The sequence below is a fragment of the Heterocephalus glaber genome, unplaced genomic scaffold (genome assembly GCF_053883595.1).
Source record: "Heterocephalus glaber isolate CG9 unplaced genomic scaffold, H.glaber_assembly_v1.0 deba00001111, whole genome shotgun sequence".
Taxonomy (NCBI): Eukaryota; Metazoa; Chordata; class Mammalia; order Rodentia; family Bathyergidae; genus Heterocephalus; species Heterocephalus glaber.
In genome coordinates, this window is record NW_028258194.1 from 634,050 (window position 1) to 661,690 (window position 27,641).

Here is a 27,641-nt window from a genome sequence, read left to right on the forward strand (position 1 = left end):
TTACGGCATCCAGTACTCTGTTCCACTGTTGTGTTTCTCCATGGAGGCCTCTAGAGTCCACCTGGCCTCACTGTGTCTCTGTAGATCCGAGCCTCCTTTCACACCTTGAGCCAGGAGCCAGGGAGAAAGTGCAGTTTGCCACCTCCTTTTTCTGCATTTAGATCTGTCTCTTCCTTTTTCCTATTCACTTCAGTTCTCCCGTCAGATCCTGGGTCCCAGGGATCCACCTCCTCCTTTTCTTCCCCAAGTTATTATATCCTGGTATCTGGATTCCGAATCTCAGAGAGGCTGATTTGCTGCTGTTTATGGCTCCACCATCTTCCTGGAAGTGCCAGTCCTTTTTAATTTTTTTTTTTTTTAATTTTGAGATAGGGCCCCACTAAGTTGCTAGGCTGGGCTGGAAATGCAATCTTACCTCAGCCTCCCAGAATGTTAGAATTATAGGTATGCACCACCATACCTGGCTACTTTTTTTCCTTTTCTTTCTTTTCTGTTTTTTGTTTGTTTGTTTGTTGTTATTGTTGTTGTTTTGTACCGGGGATTGAACTAGAGTCCTTCTGCTTGTGCAGCAGGCAGTGAAACCACTGAGCTAAATCCCCGGCCCTGTTGTTGTTTTTGAGATATGGTGTTTAATGTTGCTTAGGCTGGCCCCAAACTCCTAGACTCAAACCATCTTCCTGACTCCGCCTCCTGAGTAGCACTCAGTTCTATTACTCCTTGCTACTTGTTGTATTATTTTTTAAAATCATTTTTAAAGTACTTACTGTAAAACCTATAGCTCTGCTCCCACATTAAGTAGGCAGGCTTCCTATGTTCCTTATGCCAAAGTCTGTGATTTTACTACCGAGAAATAAACATCCTATTAGAATTGGGTACTTTAGTCTGCAATAGAAACAGCTCCAGAACCTGAAGAAAGACAAACAGGTCTTGAGGGTGGGAGGTGCTCTTCCTGTATGCATCTGTCCCTCAGGACAGGAGGCCAGGCAGCTCCTCACCTTCTGCCCGCCTGCTTGCGGTATTGGAGAGACTATAAGGGAAGTAAGGTTTGAAATGCCAGGACATTGAAGATCAGGGGAGGATCTGGTGCCCAAAAAGCTGAAGGAAGAGCCATACTGAAAGATTCTAAATTAGGAAAGTTGAGTAACCTGTTTAAGCAGGAAGTGTTTGAGCCCTATGGTAGTAAAATTATCATATAAATGGCTTACAGTGAATGCATGAGAATGTTGGACTTTGGACATCTCCTTGGAGAGCAATCCAAAAAAAAAAATCTCCATTCCACAGAATACTTGAGTGTAGTGGCTTAATCATGCCAAAGAAAACCATTATAAAGCTTTTGTTTATTTCCTTGGGCCAGCCAGTGTTAGTTTTAAAAATATCTTTACTGTTTTTAGTGGTTTCTCATCCTGCTATATATAGACTGAAGATTATTTATAGGGTGAATAAACAGTCTGACATTCATTGTTTTCAATTTTAGTTCTCAAGTGAAGATTTCTGTTCTAAATATGCAGCTTGTAAACCTCTTTCTTGTGAACCTACTTACATGGCATTTTTCTCATTCTTTTACAGGTACCTCCTATTTAACAGACATTGTATGGTGGGCTGGCACCATTGCAAGTAAGTGTGTGTTGGGAAGGCCTGGTCAGTTGTTCATGGGGCAGGGTGAAAGAGCAGGGTGAGTGTGGTGCTGATGCTTGGAGGGGTGTCACCCCAGTCCTCTCCTTCCCCAGGGAATGTCCTTCAGTAGGAAGGGAGTGGAGGGAAGGGCATGCAGTGACCTCTGGGGAGGAGCACAGAGGCTCCTGCTTCTCGAAGCTGGTCCTGAGTTGAGCCCAGGGCCCTGCCCTGGCCAGAACACATCAGAGCAGCTCCCACCTGCTCCACTGCAGCCTGTGGGTGACCTCAGTGAAATTCCCTGAGTTAGATGCCTCATTTCACTCAGCACCATCTGTTTAACAAAGGAGAGTTTCTTGTATCAACTCAAATACAAGTTCAGAGGTTAAAGTATCTACAATTAAATGATACCAGAATTACTACAATTAAATGTACCAGAACTTATGGGATGCAATGAAAGCAGTCCTATGAGGGAAATTTATATCGGTGAATACCCGTATCAGGAATACAGAGCAAGTTCAAGTAAACAAACTAATGCTGAACCTCAAGCTTCTAGAAGAGGAAGAGCAAGTCAAGCCCAAAGGTCATGTGAGGGAGGAAATTATAAAGATCACAGCAGAAATTAATGCAGTGGAGACAGACAAAAATGCAAAGAATCAATGAATTGAAGAGTTGGTTCTTTGAAAGATTAAATAAAATTGGCAAACCCTTATCCAACTTTTTATAAAAAAGGAAAGACTCAAATCCATTCAATTGGGAATGAAAAGGGTGAAATAACGACAGATCCTGCAAAAATCCACATCATCAGTACCTACTTTGAGAACCTGTACTCTAATAAGGTGGAAAACACGGAAGAAATGGACAGATCCCTAGATGCATATGAATTAGCAAAACTAAATCAAGAAGATATAAAAATGCTAAATAAACCAGTATCAGTCAATGAAATTGAAGATATAATTTTAAAAAATAATTTAAAACCTACCAACAAAGAAAAGCCCAGGCCCTGACAGATTCACTGCTGAATTCTACAACAAACTTAGACAAGATCTAATGTTGCTACTTCTCAAACTCTTCAGTGAATTTGAAAGTGAAGGAATACTCCCAAGTTCATTCCTGGAAGCAAGCATTAACTTGATATCAAAACCAGAAAAGGATCCAATAAAAAAAGCTAAAGGCTAATCTCCTTAATGAACATGGATGCAAAAATCCTCAATAAGATACTGGCAAACAGAATGCAGCAAATCATCAAGAAGGTTATACACAGTGACCAAGTTGGATTCATCCCAGGGATCCAGGGATGGTTCAACATATGCAAATAAATAAAAGTAATACACTATATTAGCACAGCCAAGGACAAACACTATATGATCATCTCAATAGATGGGCCAGGGATTTAGCTCAGTGGTTCCAGCGTCTGCCTCATAAGCGCAAAGTCCTAAGTTCGATCCCCAGTACCAAAAACATAAAAAATAAAAAGTAGATGCAGAGGGCCGGGGATTTAGCTCAGTGGTTCCGCCACCTGCCTCACAAGCTGAAGGACCCGAGTTCCATCCCTGGTACCCCAAAAAAAAAAAATAGACGCAAAAAAAGCCTTTGACAAGGTCCACACACATTCATGATAAAAACTCTACAAAAATTGAAATAGAATGTCTTTATCTCAATCTGATAAAAGCCATCTATGACAGATGAACAGCCAATATCATACTAAATGGACAAAAACTGAAACCTTTCACTCCAAAATTAGGAACAAGACAAGGATATCAGTTGTTACCAGTCCTATTCAACATAGTTCCGGAAACATTTGCCAGAGCAATTAGATAAGAGAAAGAAATGAAAGCAATAAGGATAGGAGAGGAAGAAGATAAATTACCATTATTTGCAAATGACATGATACTCTACACAGAAAACCCCAAAACTCCACCAAAAGACTTCTAGATTTAGTAATCAAATTCAGTAGTGTAGCTGGATAGTCAACACTAAAAAAATCAATCACATTCCTGTACATGAATAACAAACTCAGTGAGAGAAATTAGGGAAACAGCACCTTCACAATAGCATCCAAAAAAATGAAATACCCAGAAATCAACCTAATGAAGGACGTAAAAGACTTGCATTGAAAACTACAGTACTCTGGAAAAAAGATTGAAGAGGATATCAGAAAATGGAAAGATATCTCTTGTTCTTGGATAGGAAGAACCAATATAGTCCAAAATTGTTATACAGATTTAATGCAATCTTGATCAAAATTCCAACAGCATATCTCACAGAATTAGAGAAAACAATCCTAAAATTCACTTGGAACCAGAAGAGACCTAGAATACCAAAGGCAATCCTAGACAACAAAGGCAAGGCAGGGGCCATCACAATCCCTGACTTGAAATTACACTACAAAGCTACAGTGATAAAAACAGCATGGTACTGGAAAAAAATACAGACCCAAGGATCAATGGAACAGATTGGAAAATGCAGACACAACTCCAGACATACTCAGCCACCTTATCTTGACAAAGTAGCCAAACACCCTCACTGAAAAAAAGATAGCCTCTTTAATAAATAGTGCTAGAAAAACTGCCTTTCCACTTGCTAAAGATTAAAACCAGACCCGTATCTTTCACCATGCATTAAACTAAAATCAAAATGGATCAAAGATCAGAATATTAAAATGGAAACACTTAATCTGCTGGAAGATATAATAGGTAGAACTCTTGAAGACATTGGTGTAGCCAAAGATTTCATAAACAAATCGCTGATTGCACAGGAAATATCACAAAGAATTGACAACTGGGATCTCATCTTATTAAAAAGCTTTTACACAGCAAGAAAAACCACCAACAGTGAAGAGACAACCCACAGTGTGGGGAAAAAATGTTTGCCAGCTGTTCCTTAGACAAAGGACTACTATCTAGAATATATAATAAACTCAAAAAAATCAGACCTCCCAAATTTAAAGACCCAATCCCAAAATAGACATCTGATCCAGCGCCTGCCTCACAAGCTCAAGGTCCTGAGTTCGATCCCTGGTACCAACCCCCCCCAACCCCCCCAAAAACACAAAAATAGACATCTGAAATGAATAGACACTTCTCAGATCTGGAAGTAGAAACAGCAAATAAATTAAAAAATGTTCAACGTCACTGGTCATTTCGAGAAATGCAAAGTACAGCAACACTGGAATGCCATCTTACTCCAGAAAGAATGGCTGTTATCAAGAAATCAACTAACAACAAATGCTCTCGGGGCTGTAGGGAGAAAGGAACCCTTCTCCACTGTTGGTGGGAGTGTAGATTGGTGCAACCACTGTGGAAATCAGTGTGTAGATTCCTCAAAAAACTAAAACTAGAGGTTTCATTTGACTGAGATATGTCCCTTCTTGACATCTTTTCCTGAAAGAATTAACAGCAATATATGCACATTCATGTTTATAGCAGCAGTTTGTAATAGCTAAATTTTGGAACGAGCCCAAATGCCTGTCAACTGATGAGTGGATAAAGGAGATACGGTTTTTATATACAATGGAGTACTACTCTGCCATAAAGAAAGATAAGCTTGAGACATTTCTAGAGACCAAACTCTTAAGTGAAATAAATTGGATGCATATGTTTAAATACTGTGTTGTTTCTCTGATGTGAGAAACTGAAAGTAGAAATAAGGACTAAAATATGTAATAGATATTGGGAAATGGGAAGCAAATGTTCAAATGTGAAAGGGAACAAGGAAGGGGGCAGGGGAAAGGAAAGAAGGAACAAGGTAAAAATGAGAATAGAAGGGAAAAATGGAAAAAAAAAAACCTTTGTAAATAAGGAAGGAAAGGGGAGTTGAAGGGGGGTTGTTGGAAAAAAAGAAACAAGATATACCACAGAGACAAATTCCCTGTGATAAGTGATCATTATGTATATCTAAAATGTACCAGTAAGGGGCCGGGGATTTAGCTCAGTGGTGCCACTGCCTGCCTCTGCCTCGCAAGCACAAGGACCTGAGTTCGATCCCCAGTGTGGTGGGCCAGGGATTTAGCTCAGTGGTGCCGCCGCCTGCCTCATAAGCGTAAGGGCTTGAGTTCAATCCCCATACCAAAAAAAAGTTGACGGTGGAGACACACACCTATAATCCTGGCTCCTTGGGAGGCTGAGGCAGGAGGATTACAAGGCCAGTCCACCCTATCTGGGAGAACTCTCAAATTTTTGAAAAGTATTTAAAAATTAAATTAATTCTTAAAAACACCCAAGGATGTGGGTGTTAAAGAGTGGAAATTAGTGTCGCACTCACCTTCTGTCACTGTTGGTGACATTGGTGTTTCCACGGAGGGCTGGAACTGCACCCCGACCGGCTGGACCACTACAGCTGTGGGGTTTGCTCCCTGCCACCTCGACCCTGAAACACGCAGGTGATGCCCTGGCTCACTTGCTCCAGGGCTGGGAAGTAGCCTTGCAGTTCGCGCTATGGTCGGTGCCTGAGCAGAGAGCACTTATTGCAGTGGTGTCCCTGTGATTCTCTTGGCAGTGGCTGTCGGCCAGATTGGAAACTTCCTGGCTTACACGGCGGTCCCCACAGTCCTCGTAACTCCTCTGGGTGCCCTTGGAGTGCCATTTGGGTGAGAGCTGAGATTCCCTGTGTTGGTATTTAATGTATATTTTAGATACACTATACTTTTCGTTTTAAATGTTTCTGTTAAAAAATAAAACTGTAAGTAAAGTCTTCAGATTTCTATATCATTTAATTTTATTCTTTTTTTTTTTGGTACCGGGGATCAAATTCGGGACCTCGAGCTTGAGAGGCAGGGGCTGGAACCACTGAGCTAAATCCCCGGCCCTTATATCATTTAACTTTAACTCTTAGAATTTATTTAGTGTATTGCAGATGCTAGCTTGTGCATGTGCGTGCACATGAGCATGCGTGTGGTGCTGGAAATCAAGCCCGGTGTCTCATGCATGCTAGGCAGCTGCTGTACCACCGAGCTACATCCACAGCTCCTCACCTCTGACTTTTCATGCTCATCAGTGAATCTGAAACTGTTCACTCTCCTGGACTTTGCCCTGGCTAACTTCTTAGAGATTAGTCTTCTCCATACCTTGGCAAGTTGTTCTTTTTTCTTTTTCTTTTTCTTTTTTTTTCCTGAGACAAGGTCTCACTATGCACTTAGGCACTTGAACTCAGTGAGCCTCAGCCTCCTTAGAGCTGGGATTGACAGGCGTGTGCCCCTGTGTGCCCCAGCTAACCTTGGCAAGTTATTCTGAGAAGCCACGAAGCAAAACATATGCGTTAGCGGTGTTACTTCCCTTGCTGGACTCTGGGCAGTCCCCCTCACACCAGTATGTTACCAAGCCTGAAACAAATGGCACAACCACCGATGGATATGAAATAGGGTATGTGATCCACACAGCCAGCAGCAGAGGAATCCCCCAATCCAGAGTGAAACAGGAGGAGCCGGAGGGCTTTGGGTGTTTACAGCAGCTAGGGCTGCTCTGGTGGAAGTTTGCACATTCAGGCTGCGCTTTCATAGTTTGTCTGCCAGCGCTCAGGGACTGAGCATTTGAGCAGCTTTCTCATCATGTCACCCAGATGTGGTCCAAAGGGAATGGGGAGGAGTGGGGCCTTGAAGCCTGCTACCTGTCAGAAATCACAAATGCAGCCCTTTTTATTTATTATTATTTGTGTTTTGTTTTGTTCTTTTGAGACAGGGTCTTGCTATGTAGTCCAGGCTGGGCTTGAACTCACTGTGTAGCCCAGGCTTCTTGCCACAGCCTCCTGAGTGCTGGGATTACAGGCATGTGCCACCACACCCAGCTGGACCCCCTTTTATAAACTTGCTGTCTTGGTCCATTCTGAGGATATAACCAAACACCTGAGACCAAGTGATGTTTAAAGACAAGAGGTTTTACCTTGGCTCTTGGCTCTGGAGGCTTGAGAGTCCAAGGTCAGGCAGCCACACCTGGTAGAGCCACATACTGCTTCCGTTCATGCCGGAAAGCAAAGGACGAAGAGCAGAGGGGAAGGCTCACTGTGTCGCTGTCCTCTCTGTGGCTAACCCTGCCCTGTGCGAGCTGCTGAACACCACATTATAAATCGAACAGCAGTGTGGGTTTTGGCAGGGGCAAACCATATCTAAACCATAGAACTTTGCTTACCTAAAAAGTGTGAGATGTTTACTAAATAGATGACCACATTTCCTCTTGTGAACACATTTATGTCCTTTACCTGTGAAGAAATCTTTCGTAAACAGAGATAGGACAGTAGGAAAAAACCCCTAAGCTTCCAGCGCATCGGTAACCTTGGTTTTCAGCTGTGTTGTACCCCCCCCAACCTTTCAGTGACGTGTGTCTGTGCAGAGTATTCATGTAGGCGTTACGGTTCTGTGGTCTGAGTCCACCCCTGTGTTTCTCATACGTGAGGCTTTGAACATGTGTTTGTACCCACTGTTGCTGTGTAGACCATGTCTGCGTGGCCTGTCTTTGTTTGGATGCCCTGCAGAGCTGGGGGAGCAGCTGTGCTCGAGTCCTGATGCCCTTCTCCAGCCCTCCCAGCCTACTTCCTGCAGGATGATCAGGCCACCACTGTGCTCTTGGTAGATGACAGTAGAAGACGCTTTGCCTGCATGAGCTCCTAAGGACTTCTTGTGCACGTGGATAGTTAAGTCGCTTCACCAGGAATCTCACGGCTCCAAGTCGGCCGGCGATGTATTCACCCAAGGAACCATGGGGCATGGTATTCTGGGTAAAAAGCCTGCCTTAGGCTCTCAACTTCTCTGTCTTCTCTCCTCCCTGTCCCTTTCCTCCCCTCTCCTTTCCCCTTCTCTTTCTTTTCTTTCTGGTGCTGCGGGTTAAACCCAGGGCCCTGCATGCAGATGCTAGGTAAACAGTCTACTGCTGATCTACACCTACAGCCTTCATTTTTTTCTTTAATAATTGGTGTTGGAAAAACTGGTAAGCAATTTGTTATGAATATCTAATTTTCTAATCATGGCAACATCAAAATATGACTAAGTAATGAAGAGACACACTAGCTCTCGAGTGTGGAAGCAGAGACAAGCACAGTGTCCAGGGGGATGCGTGATACAGCGTGGGCTGCTCAGGAGGCTGTGCCTCCCTCTGCAGCAGTGCTGCACACAGCTGCACCAAGCACAGCGCATTCGCTGTCTGTCAGTTGCCCAGGCCGTGGCGCAGAGCTCCGCATGGTGCATCCGAATGTCCCTGAGCAGACTGCGTCCCTGATGTGACCCGGAGTGAGTGACACAGGAGCTCACCCTACATTACCCAAGAGGAGAAAAAAGGTTTCGCTCTTTCCAAAATTCACAGACCATGTATGTAAGTCCCTTTATTTTCACATCTTGAAAAAATAGAATCTTCTGCAGATCTTTGAAAAATAAGTTTCTAAGGTTTAAAGCAATAAAAATTAAAAAGTTAATTTTCTACAAAAATAAGTAGGATGGGAAAAGCATTTCCATCAAGTATGACAGTGATTAAAGCTGGGATATTGTATCAGTTTTCCCGTCATTGGGAGAAATCACTTGGCACCACAGCCGAGCGGAGGGCAGGTTTACATCGGCTCACAGTGTTAGATGATTCGCCTATGGCTGGCCGTGTGGAAAGGTGTGGTGGGAGACAGCTGCTGAGCTGTGGCAGCTGGAAGCAGGAAGAGGAGGGAGGGCAAAGACAGGACAGGGCCACACCCTGCCAGGTCACCCCTGTGACTCCTCCACCCAGGCCACCCCCCAGGAGCACATTGGGCGGGAACTCACCAGGGATGGATCCACCGATGAGTGCACTGGGCCCAAGATCAGGCCACCTTCCGCAACCCAGTTTCTGAACATATGGGACTTTCGGGGTCATTTTAGATCAAAACTATAACAGATGTGAAGAAATTCCTCAAATTCTTCAGAATAACATGAAAATCTCGATAGACAAAATGGTGAGAGACAGGAAGAGACAATTCACACATATAAAAGTACATTTATTCCACTAATACTAAACCTCATTTTCAATAAAATGTATGTAATTAATTAAATATAGTAAAGACCTTTGTATTTAGTAAATATTTGAAAGATAATACAAATGTTAAAAGAGTAGCTAGGACATATGTAAGTTATTACAGCAGATTCTGTAAATATATACTTGTTCTTAGCTTCTTTAATAGACAGTTATATATAATAATTATAATATACTATTGGGTTTGTTTTATGTATGAACTCACACTCAAAAAAAGGGAGAGGAAATAGAGCTTTTTAGGAGCAACATTATTTCTTAGTGGGGCTAGGTTAGTATCAATCTAAAAGGTGTTTTCTAGAGAAACTACTAGAAAAATTAAAGTGAAAATATTACTAATGGAATTGAAATGTTACTCTGAAAATAGTTCATTGAGTGCAAAGGAAACAACAACAAACAAAAACCAAAAAAGACATGAACTACATAGAAAACAAAAAGTGAAATAGCAGATATAAATCTAACTATCAATTAAAATCTGAATGTCAGTGGATTAAACAATCCAGGCAAAAGGCAGAGATTTTCAGGCTGGATGAAAAACAAGCACGGTCCAGCAATGCGCTGTTGACAGCAAACACACGTCAGTTTAACAATACAAATAGGTTGACATAAAAAGAAGGAACAAAGGATGTTACACGAACCATAACCACAAGAAAGTTGGTGAGGCTGTCTACAGTGAAAAACCTTACTAGAGACCAAGAGGAACTTTTCTTTTTGCAGTGCTGGGAACTAAATCCAGGGCCTTTGGACTGAGCTACATCTCTACCCCTATTTATTTTGAGACAGGATCTCGATAAATTCCCCAGGTTGGGCTTGAATTTGTAGTCCTGTCGCAGCCTCCCAGGGCGCTGGGATTACAGGCACATGCCAGCATGCTTGGCCAAGGAGGGACACTGAAATAACAAAACGGTTACTCCATCTGGAATACACAGCAGTTTTGTTTTGGTTTTTTCTTTTTTGGCACTGGGGATTGAACCTAGAGGCACTCTACCTCTTAGTCATATCTCTAGCTCTTTTTATGTTCAATTTTTTTTTGGTTTTTTTGTTTTGTTTTGTTTTGTTTTGTTTTTGGTACTGGGGATCGGGCAGGCGACAGAACCACTGAGCTAAATCCCTGGCCCTTTATTTTTAATTTTTTGAGACAGGATCTCACTAAGATTGCCAAACAGGACAAACTTGTGATCTTCTTGTCTCAGCCTCTCTAAATGCTTGTTGTCTTAGTTACTTTCTTGTCACTGAGACACAATACCCAGTACCCATAATAGTAAGTTTATTTTGGCTCACAGTTTGTAGAGGTTTCAGTCCATAGTCAACTCCAAAGCAGGGTGGCATGGCAGAGGGGCATCACAGAGGAGAAACAGGTCATGGTATGGCACAGGAAACAGACATCAGGGGAGGAGGGAGGAAGGCAGGCCCAGGCCATGCTCCCAGGGACTCAGCCCTGCCATGTGTGTGTCACCATGCTCTGCTAAGATAAGACAGTTATAAACAGACAGGCAACTAGAAACAGAACTCCAAAATATATGCAGCAAAACCTGACAGAATAAAAGAAAGGACAATTCAACAATAATAGAAAACTAAGCAAAAGATCAAAAAGAAAATAGGAAACTTGAATAAACTAAGCAGGTATCTGGAACATCCCACCCAACAACAGCAGAATACACGTTCTTTCCAGGTGCACATGAAACATCCTCCAGGCTAGAGCATGTGCTAAACTGTAAAAAACAATCAGTTGAAAAGATTGAAACCTACAGAGTACTTTCTGTGACCACAATGAAATGAAATTATCAAAAATAAGTGAAATTTGCGAAATGCACAGGCATATGGAAATTAAACAGCTCAATAGTAAAAGACCAATGAGTCCAAAAAAAATGATCAAGGAAATAAAATATTTTAAGATGACCAAAATCATGAAACATCATACTAAAACTCATAGAACTCAACTAAAGCAGTAGCCAGAGGGAAACTTACATCTACAGATCCCTATGTGGTAAGGAGAAAAAGTCTCAAATCAACAACCTAACCTTCCAACCTGAGAGCTGGAAAACGAGGGGAAACCAAACCTGCACCAAACAGAAGGAAGGAGAAGATAAAGATTCAAGTATAATAAAGAGAATAGAAAAGCAATAGAGAAAAAGTGTAACAAAGTGTTTGTCCTTTAAAAAGAGCAGCAGAATTGATAAACCTTTAGCGATAATGATAAAGCAAAGAGAAAAGAGTTCCTATGGCTTTGATGTTTCTCCTTCAAAACTTATCATGAGTGTGGCGTGAGCACCTGTAATCCCAACACTTGGGAGGCTGAGGCAGGAGAATTGCTGGGAGTTCGAGGCCAGCCTGAACCACGCAGGGAGACCCTGTCTCAAAACACCAGAAAACTTGTGTTACCATGTAGTAATCTTCAAGTTCACGTGTCAGTGGTATTTGAAGGTCAAGCCTGGGGGAGCAGTTAGGGTTTGGTGAGGTCAGGAGAGCATCCCACAACTACCCGGTGGCTTTGTCAGAGCAGAGACCCGGGTGAGTGTGTGCTTGCTCTGTCCTGGCCTTTGGAGCAGATGGTGGCGCCCTGTTCCCAGCCTCCAGGGTGTGAGCTCAGTGATGCTGTCCTGTCCTGAGCAAATGACCCTAGCAGAGGTATTCACTTACAGCAACAGCAAATGGGTTAAGACAAACCTGAAATTACTAAAGTCAGAAATAAAGTAGAGAACATTACTGCTAACCATACAGAAGTGAAAAGCAGTATAAGAAAATATGAGAAATAATATGCCAGCAGGTTAGATAACTACAAGAAGTGGACACATTCCTGGAAAGACGCAAATTACAGAAACTATCTGTCTTAGTTACTTTTCTCATTGCTAAGACAAATACCCAACACCCAAAGTTAAAGGAGGAAAGGATTATTTGGCTCACAGTTTGTAGAGGTTTCAGTCCATAATGCCTGGCTCCAAGGCAAGGTGGCATGGCAGAGGGCATCACAGGGAGAAGTTCATGGAAGGCAGAAGACAGCAAAGCAAGCAAGCAAGGGACCTTAACAGCATTTCTGTCCCTTTTATACTCTATCTAGGCTACTGGGATTAAGGTGGTGCCAAACCAATCAGTGGACTGATTTAGTAATCACACGCCCTTAATCCCAGCATCACACACTCTAGATTCTGCTACCTCTAAAAAAGCCCCACCTCTGGGTATCAGCTCAGCGACTACTGACTGGCTCAAAGATGATCCTAAGCAGGGATGTGAGGGAAGCCCTATAAGTCCCAGGGAATCTCCATGGGGTGCTAGGAGCTCAGGGGACCCACCCAGCACTCACATCAATGAAGGGTGCAGTCACATAGTCTGTGTTCTCCTCACCTCGCTTAACTGGAATGATCACTGTTGAGTTTATCTGCAAGAAGGACAGTGCCTCTTAGCTTATGACAGTTAAGATGGCTTTTCAACTTGACCAGCTTTAGAGCTGACACTCAGGGATTAAGAAAACACACTTCTGGTTGTGTCTGGGTGGGTCATGAAGTGTGACCTTGGGTACTGTGTACATCACCATGACCGGCACTTTTTTTTTTTTTGGTACCAGGGATCGAACTCGGGTCCTTGAGCTTACGGGCCAGGCAGCAGCACCACCGAGCTAAATCCCCGGCCCAACCTTGGGTACTATGTCTGGTCCCTGGCCCCTTCTTCTTTAGTACTCTTCTGCTTTGTTCCCAGCCTCCATGAAATAAGCAGCTTTGCTTCACCCCATCTTTCTGCCATGATGTTTTTGCCTTGGAGCCAGGTGACCATGGACTGAAACCAAATTAAATCTCTTCTCCTTTAAGTTGTGGGTGTCACAGTTTGTAATAGCTAAAGCTTGGAAACAGCCCAATTGCCCATCAGCTGGAAATTGGATAAAGAAGAAGTGTTTTTTTTTAAAAAAGGAGTACTACTTAGCCATAAAGAATGAGAAGCTAAGGGGCTGGGGATTTAGCTCAGTAGTTCCACCGCCTGCCTCGAAAGCACAAGGTCCTGAGTTAGATCCACAGTACCAAAAAAAAAAAAAAAAAAAAAGAATGAGAAACTAGAGTCATTTATAGCTAAATGGATGCACATTGAGGCCATTCTCGTAAGTGAAATAAACAGGACACACATGTGTAAATACCGAATAGTTTCTCTAGTGTGAGAAACTGAAAGGGTAAATAAGGATTAAAATGAATAATTGATACTGTGAAATAGGAAGAAAAGGTCTAAAGGGGTAGGGGAAGTGGGAGGCGTAGGGGAAAGGAAAGAAGGGAAAGGCAAAAATGGAAACAAAGTCTGTAAATAGGGAAGGGTGGGCAGGGAATGGGGAAAAAATGAGAACCAAGATGCATCATGTAAAGGAACACGTTCCCAAGGATGAATGTAAATGTATTGTATACCTAAAATGTACCAATAAAAGAATTTAAGAAAAAAAAATAGGGCCAGGGATTTATCTCAGTGGTTCCACCACCTGCCCTGCAAGCGCAAGGTCCCAAGTTCAATCCCTGGTGCCAAAAAAAAAAAAGGCTGCGCTCTGTTCTGAGGCATCCCGGCAGCTCTCTCCCTCTGCAATAAAGGCTTGTTTCCTACTTTTTAAAAATAAATTTAAAAATTTAAAAGCCCCACCTGTGACCACTTGAGGCTTGAGGGGACATCTAAACACAAGCCGTAACGCTATTTCAAGAAAAAAAAATAGATCTGAGTTGACCTACACCACATTAGGAGACAGAATTAGTTAAAAAACAACAACAACAAAACAACTTCTCGCTAGCATGGTGCCTCATGCCTGTAATCTCAGCACTCAGGAGGCTGAGGCAAGAAGATCCCCACAAGTTCAAGGCCAGCATGGGCTACATGCTAAGTTCAAGGCCAGCCTGAACTGCATAGCACGACTGTCTCAAAAAAAAAAAATCTTCTACTGAAGAAGCCTCAAATAATTTTCTTTTCTTTTTTGGTACCAGGGATCGAATTCGGGTCCTTGCACTTGAGCAGCAGGTGGCGAAACCACTGAGCTAAATCCCCGGCCCAATAATTTTCTTTTTTTTGGTACCAGGGATCAAACTCAGGACCTTGTGCTTTCGAGGCAGGTGCCAGAACCACTGAGCTAAATCCCCGGCCCTCAAAATACAATTTTAAAAAGGGGTGTGGAGATGGCTCCGGTAGCATACTTGACTAGCATGCACAAGGCTCTGGGTTTAATCTCCAGCCCCGTGCCCCAAATTAGCATCCCTTCATGAGGTAAACACTCAGTGTGCTAGGAATAAGGACTAACTGTATATCCCCAAATGATCTGTATGAAAACCACCCAGCTAAAATCCTTTTTTTTTTTTGATGCTGGTAATTGAACCCAGAGCCTGGCATTGAGCTGCATCTCCAACCTTATCTATTAATTTGTTTATAATTTTTTTTTTGGTACCGGGGATCCAACTTGGGTCCTTGCGCTTGCGCAGCAGGGGGTGAAACCACTGAGCTCCATCCCCGGCCCGTTTGTTTATAAATTTTAAGACAGGATCTTGTTAAGTTGCCCAGGGTAGCCTTGAACTTGAGATCTTCCTGTTTTAGCCTCCAAAGTAGCTGGGATTACAGGCGTGCACCACAGCTCTGGCTCTCACATTGTACTCCCCCTGCCGTCATCCTTAATGGTGAAAGATTAGATGCTTCTCCTCAGGTCAAAGAGGACAAGCCAAGCCATCTGCTTTTACTATTGTTACTCAGCATTTTGTGGGATGTTAAAACCAAAGCATTTAGGCAAGCAAGTGAACTAAACGGCATCCAGATTGGAAAGGAAGGAGGCTGGCTGTCTTTGTTGGGAGAGAATACTATATAGAGAATCCTAAGGAATCCACTAAAAATTTCAAACTAACACTAGTTTGGAAAGATTGCTGGACAGATGATCAATATACAAAAATCACTTTGTCTGTCTGTCTATCATAGCAGGTAAACAAGAAATGAAATTGAGAAAGGAATTCCATAGACAGTAGTACCAAAATGAATGGACTAGGAGTAAATTTAAGTATAAAAACTCATACCTGAAAATTCTAAAAGCACCCTTGAATGAAAGTAAAAGATCCAAGTAAACGTCCCATGCCTGCAGTCAGAAGAACTAACATTATTAAGATGTCAGTACTCTCAAATTAATCCACAGATTCAGTGCAATTGAAATCTTAGCTGACTTCTTTACTGACATTGAACAAGCTGCTATAAAATCCATAGGGAAATGCAAGGGACTGAAATAAGGAGGCAGTCCTGAAAAGCCAGAACTAAGCTGGAGAACTCGTGCTTCCAGATTTCAGAACTTCCTGGAAAACTAGTCATGGAAAATGGACATGAGGGAAGATAGACATGTAGATGAATAGGACAGATTGAGATTCCAGAAGTGCACTCAAGTTTACAGTCTTGATTTTTGCCCGAGGTGCTGAGTTAGTTCATGGGGAAAGAAGTTTTGCGCAAATGGTACTGAGCCAGCAGCCCCACATGCCAGGGAGGGCAGTTTTCCTCCCTCATCACACAAAAAGTACCAAAAATGTATCGAAGACCCAAGTGTAAGAGCCCAAACTGTGCAACTCTTAGAAGAAAACAGGTTATGGCAATCATGATGCGTCCTTGGGCTATTAGTTATCGCACCTACAGCACAAAACCACAAGGAACAAAAGAAAAATAAATTGTATATTATTAAAATCAGCCATGTATTATTAAAATCAAAACTGTGCTTCAGAGGATGCCAGCAAGAAAGTGAAAAAAGTGGATGAAAAAATGTCAAATTATATGTAAGGGACTTGTATTTTGGATGTGTAAAAATCATAATTCATCAATAAAAGGACAACTCAATTTTAAAAGGGGCACTCTACTCTGCTGTTTTCCTGGGGAAGAAGAGGGTTTGGCCGTGTGGTCAAGCCTCGTTCTTGGCCCCTTGATTTAACATCAGCTGTGCGGTCTGCTGCTTGGGTACAGTGGTTTGGCGTATTTCTCCGTTCCATTTTGGAGGCTCCTCAGGACAGAGCCGCGGAGGGGCAGGGATGCAGCACAGGCACAGGATGGGAGCTTTGGCCTCACGGTTGGGTCACTGTCATTTCACCGCTAGTTAGTGTTGGGGCTCAGAAAATGACCCCCAAGTGTGGACTGGGGCCTGCTGAGCTGGAGAAACAGGCCTCGTCCTAAGCTCTCCCTCACCAGCACCCCTGCCCCTGCCTGCTGCATTTCTGCCATCTGGTCACCTAGTCGGTCATCTTCTGTTTCCTCTTCCTTTTTTAAAATGAGACAGGGTCTCGCTATGCAGTCCAGGTGGCCTTGAAATCACTATGTGGCCCAGGCTGGCCTCGAGCTTGCAGTGATCCTCCTGCCTCAGCCTCCCAAGTGCTGGGATGACAAGAGTGTGCCACCCCAGCCAGTATCGTCTTTCATCCTTTTTCTTTCCCAAAGCAACAGGGAGACGCTTTCTCAGAAGTTCACTTCTGTGACTGAGGGTATTTCTCCTAAAGGAAGTGTGGTTGTTTTAAACCCTTTACCTAGGTATTTCCTCAAATAACTAGGAAAGAACAACCTCTGGAGGAAGAGACTGAAAGTCATTCCTGTGCCCAGACGCACTTTCGTCCATTGTCCTAGGGGTGGCCGTATTAGTCAGCTCTCCCGCTGCGAGACACAATACCTGGTACCCACAACTTAAAGGAGGAGAGGATTAATTTGGTTCACACTTTAAGGGGTTCAGTCCACGGTCAGCTGCTCCATGGCAGGAGCATCGTGGCGGAGGGGTGTGACGGAGCAGAGCCGTGCAGGTCCTGGGGTCCAGAAAGCAGAGGAGAGTGCTGTGGGAGGGGAGGGGTGCGGACCAGAGGTGATGGGGACCACACCTCTGGGACTCACCCAGACACCCAAATCCCTCGGCGGATGCCAGGCCAGTCCATTTGACATCATCAAGCTTAAGCGCCACTGAGAGACCACCTGCCTATGACAACTCGTGCCTGCAGTGAAGTTCTGTCCCTTCCCGTCCTGCACTGGTTTGTTACCTCTCCCACAGCTGCAAGGAGCGCTGTCCCAGGCCGTTGCCTGCTCTCTGGTGTCACTCATCTATTCTAAGAAGCATTCACTGCCTCTTATATTGGCTCGGCCACCGTTCCCCCTTCTCTCCCTCCGGTGAAATGGACATTGACTGTCAAGCATCCTGCCTTCCTGTGAGCTTCACATTCGTATGGCTGTTGTGCTCATCCATGTCTGTGTGTCAACTTTTTGTTGTTGTGACACATACCTGAGATACAGAGTTCATAATGAGGAAGAGTTTATTTAGGCTCACAGTTTGGGGAGCCTCAGTCCATGGTTGGCTGGAGCTGTTGTCTGGGGGCCTGTGGTGAGGCAGCACCTCATGGTGGAAGTGTGGGGCAGAAGAGGCAGGGAGAAATGAAGAGCTCCGATCCCAACACCCGCTTCAAGAGAACAACCCCGGTGACGCGACTTCCTTCCAGTGCCACTCCTTGGTCTTCTGCCGACTCACAGTAGCACCACAGGCTTGAGCCTATGGCCTTTGGGGACATTTCGGATCCCAAACGTAACATGTTAAATAAGCAGGTATATTTTTCTCCTGTTAATCTATCTACTGGCCTTTTTTTTCACAGAAACTTGAGAGGGCAGAGGGAAATTTCCCTTGCCCTTCCACTGGCTTTGTGGCTTTGGGTTGAAAGCTATTTTTTTTTTTTTTTGGTACGGGGGGGTCGAACTCAGGTCCTTGCGCTTGCGCAGCAGGCAGTGAAACCACTGAGCTAAATCCCTGGCCCTCTGCTGTCTTTTTTACTTCAGTTGGAGGACCGATCACTCTCCCATAGCCAACACTGCAGTTAAAGGATACCGAAGTGGGCCAGGCATTTAGCTCAGTGGTTTCACTGCCTGCTGCGCAAGCGCCAGGACCCGAGTTTGATCCCCGGTACCAAAAAATAAATTAATTAAAAAAATAAACAATACTGAAGTTTTAGTCTAGAAGAAACAACTCATACATTAACATCCTTCATCTTAAAAGAAAAACACAGTGACCCGTGGGCCATAGGCTCGCCAGCACTGGTGCAGACCCCAGAGGTGTAAGAGTGGCCAGTCTGTGACAAAACGCTCAGGATTTCCAGTTCAGGTTGTGTATGGATTTTACAGGGAAATAAGAGAGAAAGCACTCTCTAGGCTTGAGGATTGCGGGCATTGTATAAATTTAGACTTTTAAAAAAGGTAATAGCCTCGGGCCGGGGATTTAGCTCAGTGGTTCTGCCACCTGCTGCGCAAGCACAAGGACCCGAGTTCGATCCCCAGTACCAAAAAAAGAAAAGTAATAGACATTTTGAAAGTTTCTAGTTCTAGAGAAAAATAATCACCCATATTCCTTCTACTTTTTCTACTTTTCCCTGCTTTAATTAGTGTTGTTATAGTTTTACAGGTGTTTTTTCAGTTTGGGCATTGAAACATTTTTAATTTTTATCAGCGTGTGTTCGCAGTACATAATGATCACATTCTTCACAGTTCTTTATGTCTCTTTCCCTTCTCCTTTCCTCCTTTGTCCTCAGCTTGGGCATTTTTTGGCTGAATTTGTTTTATAATCTCCACCCCTCCACCCCACTCCCCCTACTGGGGATCAAACTCAGGACCTTGCACTTGCGAGGCAGGCACGGTGCCACTGAGCTAAATCCCTGGCCCCTGAATTTATTTTAACTTGAGTGGTTTTTTTGTTTTAATCCTGCATTACTTGTAATTCTTTTGACAATTTTTATGCCCTACATTCCCCACTTGGCATTTTTTTATTGTTTAGTTTTATAAATATGGAAGCAGTACTTTTATTTTTGATCAGTTGTAAAACTTTTGTACCCTGTTATATTTTTATATCTACTGAGATAATCTAATGTAGTGATATGAGCTAAGATACTCTTAACTTTATACTGGCTGTGCATGAAAATCCAATTTGTGCTGAAATAACAATTTCAGGAAACCAATATAGGAATTATTAATGTTTCTCTTTTTCTACTTTTAAAAACTAAATGAAGGGTTGTGGGTGGGTTTAGCTCAGTGGTGGAATGTATGTTTAGCATGTGCAGAGTCCTGGGTCCAATCTCCAGCACCAAAGACAGCAAAACAAAACAACAAACAATAAGTGATAAATAAAATATGGCTATTGAGAAAATGTGAGTTTTCTAGATAAAGTATATGTCATGGGTAGAAACAGAGAAGATAGTTTGATTTAAACTATACTGATTTCTTTTATTTAATTGAAGGTCCATTTTAGCCTCTTACCTTCTGAAGGAAAAGCTCAACATCTTGGGCAAATTGGGGTGCCTGCTAAGCTGTGCAGGTTCCGTCGTGCTGATTATCCATTCCCCAAAGTCTGAGAGCGTGACGACGCAGGCTGAGCTGGAAGAGAAGCTCACCAATCCAGGTAACTCCATTCTAGCTCGCGCCAGAGAGCTGCCCGGAACGCCAGGCTGTGAGCCGCTGGCCAGCCTGAGGTTTCTGACACTGCAAGCCAGCCCCGTGCCCACCGTAATCTGCCACCACAGAGATGCGTTCTGTTTTGGGGTGGCCGTGTGTGCAAGCCAACCCCACATGTGCAGACACGCTCTGTCTGGCTGCCACTCCATGTGCAGGTGTGCAAACCGACCCCACACGGGGTGCCCGAACCACATGGGGACCCTACTCACCAGGACGGTGATGAGCACCCATCCCGGCCCCTGCCTGCAGGGCCTTCTTCATGGCCCGGGCACAGTGGCTCTTTCCTGAGCCCCAGCAGCTCCTCGTGCTCCAGGGACACCTCCCGCTCCACAGAGACTGCCGGGGCCTGTGGCTCCGCTCTGCCCGCTCCTCCTGGTCGCTCCTCCCCATCAGTGTTTGCTGCTGTGTCCCTGTGCTGTCTGGGTTCTCCCCGCTGCAACATTCGCTCCCTGCCCTCCCTGCAGTTATTCCTGCAGACCCGCTGGTGAGGCACCTATGGGCTCTCCTCTGTCTTCCCCCAGCCTCACCTGCTGATGGAAAACTTGGAGTGGAGAAAGGGTTTTGTGTCTCTGTGTGTTTGACATGTAATAACTTCTTATTTTTGATAGATGTAGTAAAAACAATGCATCATCACACCCACTTGAAAGCACAGAGTTCCTTTAAATTACGTCCAGGCGATTACCCTGTGCTGGTTACCAACAGTTTTGCCTCGATGCCCACACAGAGGTGCCTTCACACAAATGTCTCCGGGCCACAGCTGTGGGGACGGCCCTTTGTATTCCTTAATAACAGTGACGAATGTAGCATCGAACCATCTGTAAAACTTTAAATAGGAATCTGGAGTGAAACTAACCAAGATTAGCCATCTACCCGCGATGTTTAGTTTTATCTAAACATCTAACACTGAGCATTGTGATATCATTCACACTCATAAAAGCCAAAATGTTCTGGTAACTGTAGCAAGGTGAGTACAAAGACAATGGAAAAAAATCAGAGAATCAGATGTGAGTAGGCTCAAGGATTAATTTTAGGTAATTTCCAGCAGACATATCCAAAGGCTACTTTTATTTGTTTATTTTTTGGCAGTGGCAGGAATTGAACCCAGGGCCTTGTGCATGCTAGGTGAGTGCTCTGCCACTGAGCTGTATACCTAGCCTTTATACAGATTTAGGTACAGTATATAGGCACGTAAGTATTTCAATGATATTAAAATTTCAGGAAGGTGAGCAGTTGGTGGGGGGGAGTGTAAAGTGGTTCCTAAGCGGGGATGATAATGAACAAAACTGCTTGAAAAGAAGTGAAAAACATCACAAAGCTGAGGGCCAGCTGGCTGCCTGCTCTAACATGGAAGAAGCTAAGGCTTAGCCTGTGAAATCAACAGGTCTTCTGGGCATGGACTTTCTTTCCGAGCTGCCCAGTTCTCACAGATGCCTGCCGAGGCTGGGTGCCCTCTCCTGCCCTCTCCCGAGCTAACTGGCCACTGGCCGTCTTTTCCTTCTGCCACCCGCACTGCTGCCATGTGCTAACCTTCCTGTGCCCTGCCCTCAAGCCCCTGACCTCTCACCCTCTGGACACCCGGGACCCTTCTGAAGTGCAGGCCCTTCCCATGAGAGGGCCCTGCACTCCACATTCACACCCTGCTCCTTCTGATGCTGCGTCTGCTCAGTGCATACGGGCTGTTTCTAACCATCTGCCTCCCCAACCCTGAACCTGCTCCACAGGCGCTGTGTTATATGCATCCCGTCTAACTGCCTTCCCAGGTTTTTTGTTTGTTTTTGTTTTTTGGGCTAGGTAGGGTCTCACTATGTAGCCCAGGCTGGCCTTGAACTCCCAGCGATCCTCCTGCCTCAGTCTCCCAAGTGCTGAGATTATAGGCGTGCCCCACCATTCCTAGCTCACCCCTCACCCAGTTTGTAGCTAGGCCTCCCAGAAAATTGCCCTTTCATTTCCCTTCCTTGCAGTCTTCCTGAGTCCACCCAGAGTAGGGCTCCATAGCTTCTCTTCCTCACCTCTGAAGGCCAGGGCTGTAGCTGCCTGCTTGGTGGTTTGCATGTCCATGCCTATTGATTTACATGTCTGCATTGACTGGCTCTGTGTCCAGGTAGTACCCAGCCCTGGGAGGTCCAGTATCCTCTTTATAATGTGGGGATGAAATCCATTAAAATATGCTGGATGGGCCAGGGATTTAGCTCAGTGGTTTCACTGCCTGCTGCACAAGCGCAAGGACCCAAGTTCGATCCCTGGTACCAAAAAACAAACAAAACAAAACAAAACAAAATATGCTGGATGTGGTGGCACATGTCTGTAATCCCAGCACTCAGGAGACTGAGGCAGGAAGATGGCCACAACTTCGAGGCCAGTTTGGACTACATAGCAAGACCTTGTCTCAAAAAAAATCGTCAAAATGCAACCTCCTGGGGCCAGGGATTTAGCTCAGTGGCACTGCGCCTGCCTTGCAAGCACAAGGTCCTGAGTTCAATACCTGGTACTGGGAAAAAAAAATGCAACCTCCTTGTATACATAATTCCAAAGCAATAGGTATAATACTGGAACTGTAAAGCAAAGGAGAAGCAGCAGGATGCTACTTTATAAATGATCAGGTTAACAACAAGACAAGGCAGATGGGGACTCCAGCCCCGTGGTCTGACAGTTGCAGATGCAGACTATTTGGAGGTGACGCATGAGTGACTCAAACGGGGCCTTGCCAACTGCAATAGAATCCACTGCGATGGACGATAACCCTTGAAGTTCCTTTGAACAAGGCATAATTCTCCCTCAATTTACATGGAAGTTGCATTTCTCAAAAATTCAGTGTATAGGAAATCCGTATGAGGGGTACTTTGTTTTGCACATAAGACAGGTTCTGGGCTCTGTTACTATAACCAGATGTTTCACTTCCAAGTCCAAGGAGACAGCAGGTGTCATGAGAACAGGGTAATGTGTGGGGCCTCAGCAACGCCCCTGCCCACTGTGTGCTGCGTAACCGGTGTGGACACTGCTGTTTAGGGTCCCCACCTTCGCCATGTCCTCCACCCCTGCACTACCACCCATGACAGCCATGCAGTAAGGATCTGTGGGATTCACTCTAGAAAGTAAGAAAACCGTCTTACAGCCATGTGTAGGGGCCCAGGCCTGTCATCCCTCCTCTCAGGAGGCAGAGGCAGGAAGATCACAGGTTCAGGGCCAGCCTGAGATAGACCTTTTTTTTTTTTTTTGTACCAGGCATTAAACTCAGATCCTTGTGCTTGTGAGGCAGGCAGCAGAACCACTGAGCTAAATCCCCGGCCCTGAATGGCTTATTTTTATTTATTTATTTATTTATTTATTTATTTATTTTTCCCATTAAGTTTATTGGTATGTTTTAGGTATACAGTACAATTACATTCATCACTGGGATCTTGTACCTTTACATGAGTATCTTGGTTCTTATTTTTTTCCCCTTCCCCTGCCTTCCCTTCACCCCCTCTACCCTTCCCTATTTGCAAAGACTTTGTTTCCATTTTTTTTCTTTTCTCATATTTTTTCTTTTCCCTTCTTTCCTTTCTCCTACCCCTCCCACTTCCCCTGCTCCTTTAGACATTTTCTTCCTGTTATAGAATATCAATTATACATTTTTTAAATTGCAATATCAAGATCTAGGAGACATTACCACAGATTTTACAGAATTTAAAAGGATATAGAAAGCATATTACAAAAATCTTTTTTGAAATAAATTTGACAACTTCTAAGAAGTACGTTGGAAGACAAATTAATGAAACTAACTCTGGAGGAAATATAAAATTTGAATAGCACCTATTAAAGAAAGTATCTGAATGGCTTATTTTTAACAATAAATCATTCATGTTGAATTTAGTGTACAAATGGCACTAATAGAGGACCATACCAACATTTAGGAGTTCTGTGTTTCATTTTGATTGGGGGCCACAGAGGAGGGGGCTCCCTGCCTGCCCAATGGGGTGCTTGCAGTGTCTCTAGCCATCCTAGGACTGTACCCTGGGGGTGGCCAGGCCCACGGGCATGTCCTCGCCAGCATGGAGGGGCAGTGAGTGGCTCTAGGTGTGACCTGGCTGATCATGGTGTGCACGCCGGTATAGGGCCCTGCAAGAGGACAGAATCAGTGAGGCCCCAATGGTGAAGGACATAGCCAGCACTGACCCTGGGAGTTCTTGGGAAGGTCATAGTCTTGTGGCTTTCTTGTTTGCTGTGGGTGTGGCAACTTAGAGCTATACAGTTTTTCTCCCCAGGGCTGGCGGTGGAGCCCAGGGGCCTGCACATGCTGTGGGAGTGTTTTACCTGAGCTGTATCCCCAGCCTCCACCAGTGTTTCGGTGGTGAATATAACAATGGGAGTAGTGTTTGTAGAACAGAATCGGTGGATCCAGTGAAATCAAGCCAGCTCCCCCAGATGCTTGCCTGCCCTCCAGAGCACCCTCGAGAGTGGCTGGTGGGGGCCAGGCACTGCCTTGGCCCTGCCCTCTGGATGGCAGCCGGCAGAGGACAGCCTGGGTCACCGTGTCCCATCTGTCTTGCAGTGTTTGTGGGCTACCTGTGCATCGTGCTGCTCATGCTACTGCTGCTCATCTTCTGGATTGCTCCGGCCCACGGGCCCACCAACATCATGGTCTACATCAGCATCTGCTCCTTGCTGGGGAGTTTCACCGTGCCTTCCACAAAGGGCATAGGGCTGGCGGCCCAAGACATCTTGCACAACAACCCATCCAGCCAGAGAGCCCTGTGCCTGTGCCTGGTGCTCCTGGCCGTGCTGGGCTGCAGCATCATTGTCCAGTTCAGGTACATCAACAAGGCACTAGAGTGCTTCGACTCCTCTGTGTTTGGGGCCATCTACTACGTAGTATTCACCACTCTGGTCCTGCTGGCGTCAGCCATCCTCTTCCGGGAGTGGAGCAATGTGGGCCTGGTGGATTTCCTGGGTATGGCCTGTGGATTCACGACTGTCTCTGTGGGGATCGTTCTTATACAGGTGTTCAAAGAGTTCAATTTCAACCTCGGGGAGATGAACAAATCCAACATGAAAACAGACTAGGATGCGGCCAGGGGTTGGGGGCTGGAGGAGCAGGACTTGGAGGTGGTTCCTGGTCTAGACTGGATGTGAAGTGGCAGAGACCCTCAATCCCTGGTGTGAGAGTCACCCGTGCACTCACAGGTGGCCTAGCGGACACGAGGAGCCTAGCTCCACACCGGCCAGGCCCAGCCCTGAGGAGCCCAGACCTCTCAGTGGTTGCCTGGGCGTCGTCTCTCTCTGATGAGATGAATGTCATTTTCATTTCCATTAACCTGGAAGCTTTTGTGACTACTCTTTCCTTTTAAAATATTTTAACATGACCTAATCAGAAAAGAAAGGTGAGGGCCGGGGATTTAGCTCAGTGGTTTCGCCGCCTGCTGCGCAAGTGCAAGGACCCGAGTTCTATCCCCGGTACAAAAAAAAAAGAAGTTCTAGAAAAGAAAGGTGGGCTCTTTCTGGTTAGTCTTTGCAGGAGAGCAAATGTCCTTAGAAGATTACTTTGGAAGCAGGAGAAATTGTCTTGAAATCTGGCTCTGTACAGTAAATGTGACTATAGTTGTGTTAGTTTGCATTAAGCATGTATAATATTCAGGAACCTCATTCAAATAGGAGGTATATATTGAATTGTTTTTAATTCTCTAACAAATCAGCTCTCGCCTGCACTCATCCCGAGACATCTTACTAGCAAGTAGAGAAGAGTTAGTGAATGTGATGCAGTATTCCATTGGCAGGGTGACTTTTCAGTAGCTCAAATCAATTTCAGTGCCTTTATCACTTGAATTATTCACTTAATTTGACTATTACTATGTGTATGTTCTCTTAGATTAGAATAATGCCACTTCCTTGGTTATATATTTATATTTCAATGTTCAGATTACAAATATGTAAAGCAGTTAGAAATAATATAGTCAGTGGAAGATAGTCAAAACTAAAGACACATTAGGGCAAATGGACCCATTCAGCATGTAGTTATTTTCTAATTAAAGACAACTAATTAAGTAGCATGAGGCATTTTATTTTCATTCAACTTGTGTAACTAGGGTCCAGTATCAAATATATTTACATTGTTTTTCACCAAGCATTTGTGACCATTTGGAAGAAATAAACTCCTTAATAAAAAGTTACTACATGAAGGAATAATTGTTTAATAGCACATATACTGACTGTCCTTCAATACAGGAGCAAATTAAAGCGCATAGGTAAGCTTAAGACAGATTCTACAAATTACAACACACGTAGTTTTAAAGGAATGTATATCAAAGATGGAAATAGCTCATTTAGCCCTCTCATTGTTTGGGGTCTCATCCAAAAGTTTTTTACCCAACCTTTCAGACTTCTTAAGCATACACAAACACCAGGGTTTCATCCTCAGAACCAAAAACAAGATGAAACAAAATGAAAGACTACCTAAATAGCCAATAATTGTGGCAGGTTTTGCATCAAAAAGATCATTTTTCTGTCTGTAGTAACCTTCCAAGTGTATTAAATTGGAGCAAAGCATGGAGTGATGCAAATCAACAGTGATGTTGTGTACTTCTCCAGCAGCGTCCCACCTGAATGGGGACATGTGCCACACCCAAGATTCGGTCAAGTAGAGCAGAGCAGGGACCATGAAAGTTAGTGATACCCAGTTAAAGTTACTCACTAAGGCAAAACTGTGCTTCTCCAGGCAGAAACAACATTTCTAAAATAAAGACCCAAGGAATAGTTCCCTAAAGTATTGAACAAAGAGGCTAAATAAAATAAGACTCGTTTAACATAAGGCTAAACAATACTGTATGAATTAAAAGTACATGTGATAATCTTGGTTTGTCATTGATTTTTGAAAAGCGGCAGCAAAATTATTTAAAGTTTTTTGGGCCGGGGATTTAGCTCAGTGGTTTCACTGCCTGCTGCGCAAGCGCAAGGACCCAAGTTCGATCCCCGGTACCAAAATAAATAAATAAATAAATAAATTTATTTAAAGTTTTAAAAGTCTTATACTGTTGAGTAATTAAATCCACAGAAAAGTTATTTCTGTTTTTATCAGCTCCTGAAGGTTTTTTTTTTTTTTTATTTTCAGCATTCTTAGGAATGCAGGCCTTAATCTACTAAACTCTTGAGTATAAGCAAAAGCATTATGTAGCAGGGTCAATACACTTTTAGGTTGGGTCAGGGATTTAGCTCAGTGGTTTCACCACCTGCTGCGCAAGCACAGGGACCCGAGTTTGATCCCCGGTACCAAAAAAAAATCAGAAAAACAAATACACTTTTAGGCATAAAAATAGTTCCTTAGGTAAGGAGCTTGAGAAAGCATAGGTATGGCTATACAAGTATAAGAAAGTTCATAATGTGGAAATTCTGTTCATTTTGCTGTAACCTACAGATGAAGCCTAGTTTAAATGCATCTCTTAGTGTACCGTGACTATTCAGAGGTGACAGTTCCTAGGTGATTCTCCCTATGATTTTTTAAGAGTAAGGCAAAATCTCACAGCTAATATCTCCTCCCCTCTTGAAGGTGTCTTGTCTCTCAGGTTTCTGTCTGTTCAGCAGATGCTGTAGTAGGGCATGCCACTTTCATTCCAGCAGAACAAAGTGCACATTGTTTCCAAGCGAGTGGCA

The 27,641-nt window shown here is 44.1% G+C and overlaps 1 protein-coding gene across 1 annotated transcript in view; it reads left to right on the forward strand.

Annotated features, from left to right (window-relative positions):
- Nipa1 (NIPA magnesium transporter 1) overlaps positions 1 to 27,005 on the forward strand; it is a 46,803-nt gene extending 19,798 nt beyond the window's left edge. Inside the window, exons 2-5 of the mRNA XM_004872190.4 lie at positions 1,567 to 1,614; positions 6,109 to 6,199; positions 19,805 to 19,965; positions 24,550 to 27,005. Coding sequence (XP_004872247.1) covers positions 1,567 to 1,614; positions 6,109 to 6,199; positions 19,805 to 19,965; positions 24,550 to 25,061 — 812 coding nt within the window. The 3' untranslated portion in view covers positions 25,062 to 27,005. The remainder of the gene's footprint in view (positions 1 to 1,566; positions 1,615 to 6,108; positions 6,200 to 19,804; positions 19,966 to 24,549) is intronic.
- Positions 27,006 to 27,641: the final 636 nt, after the last annotated feature.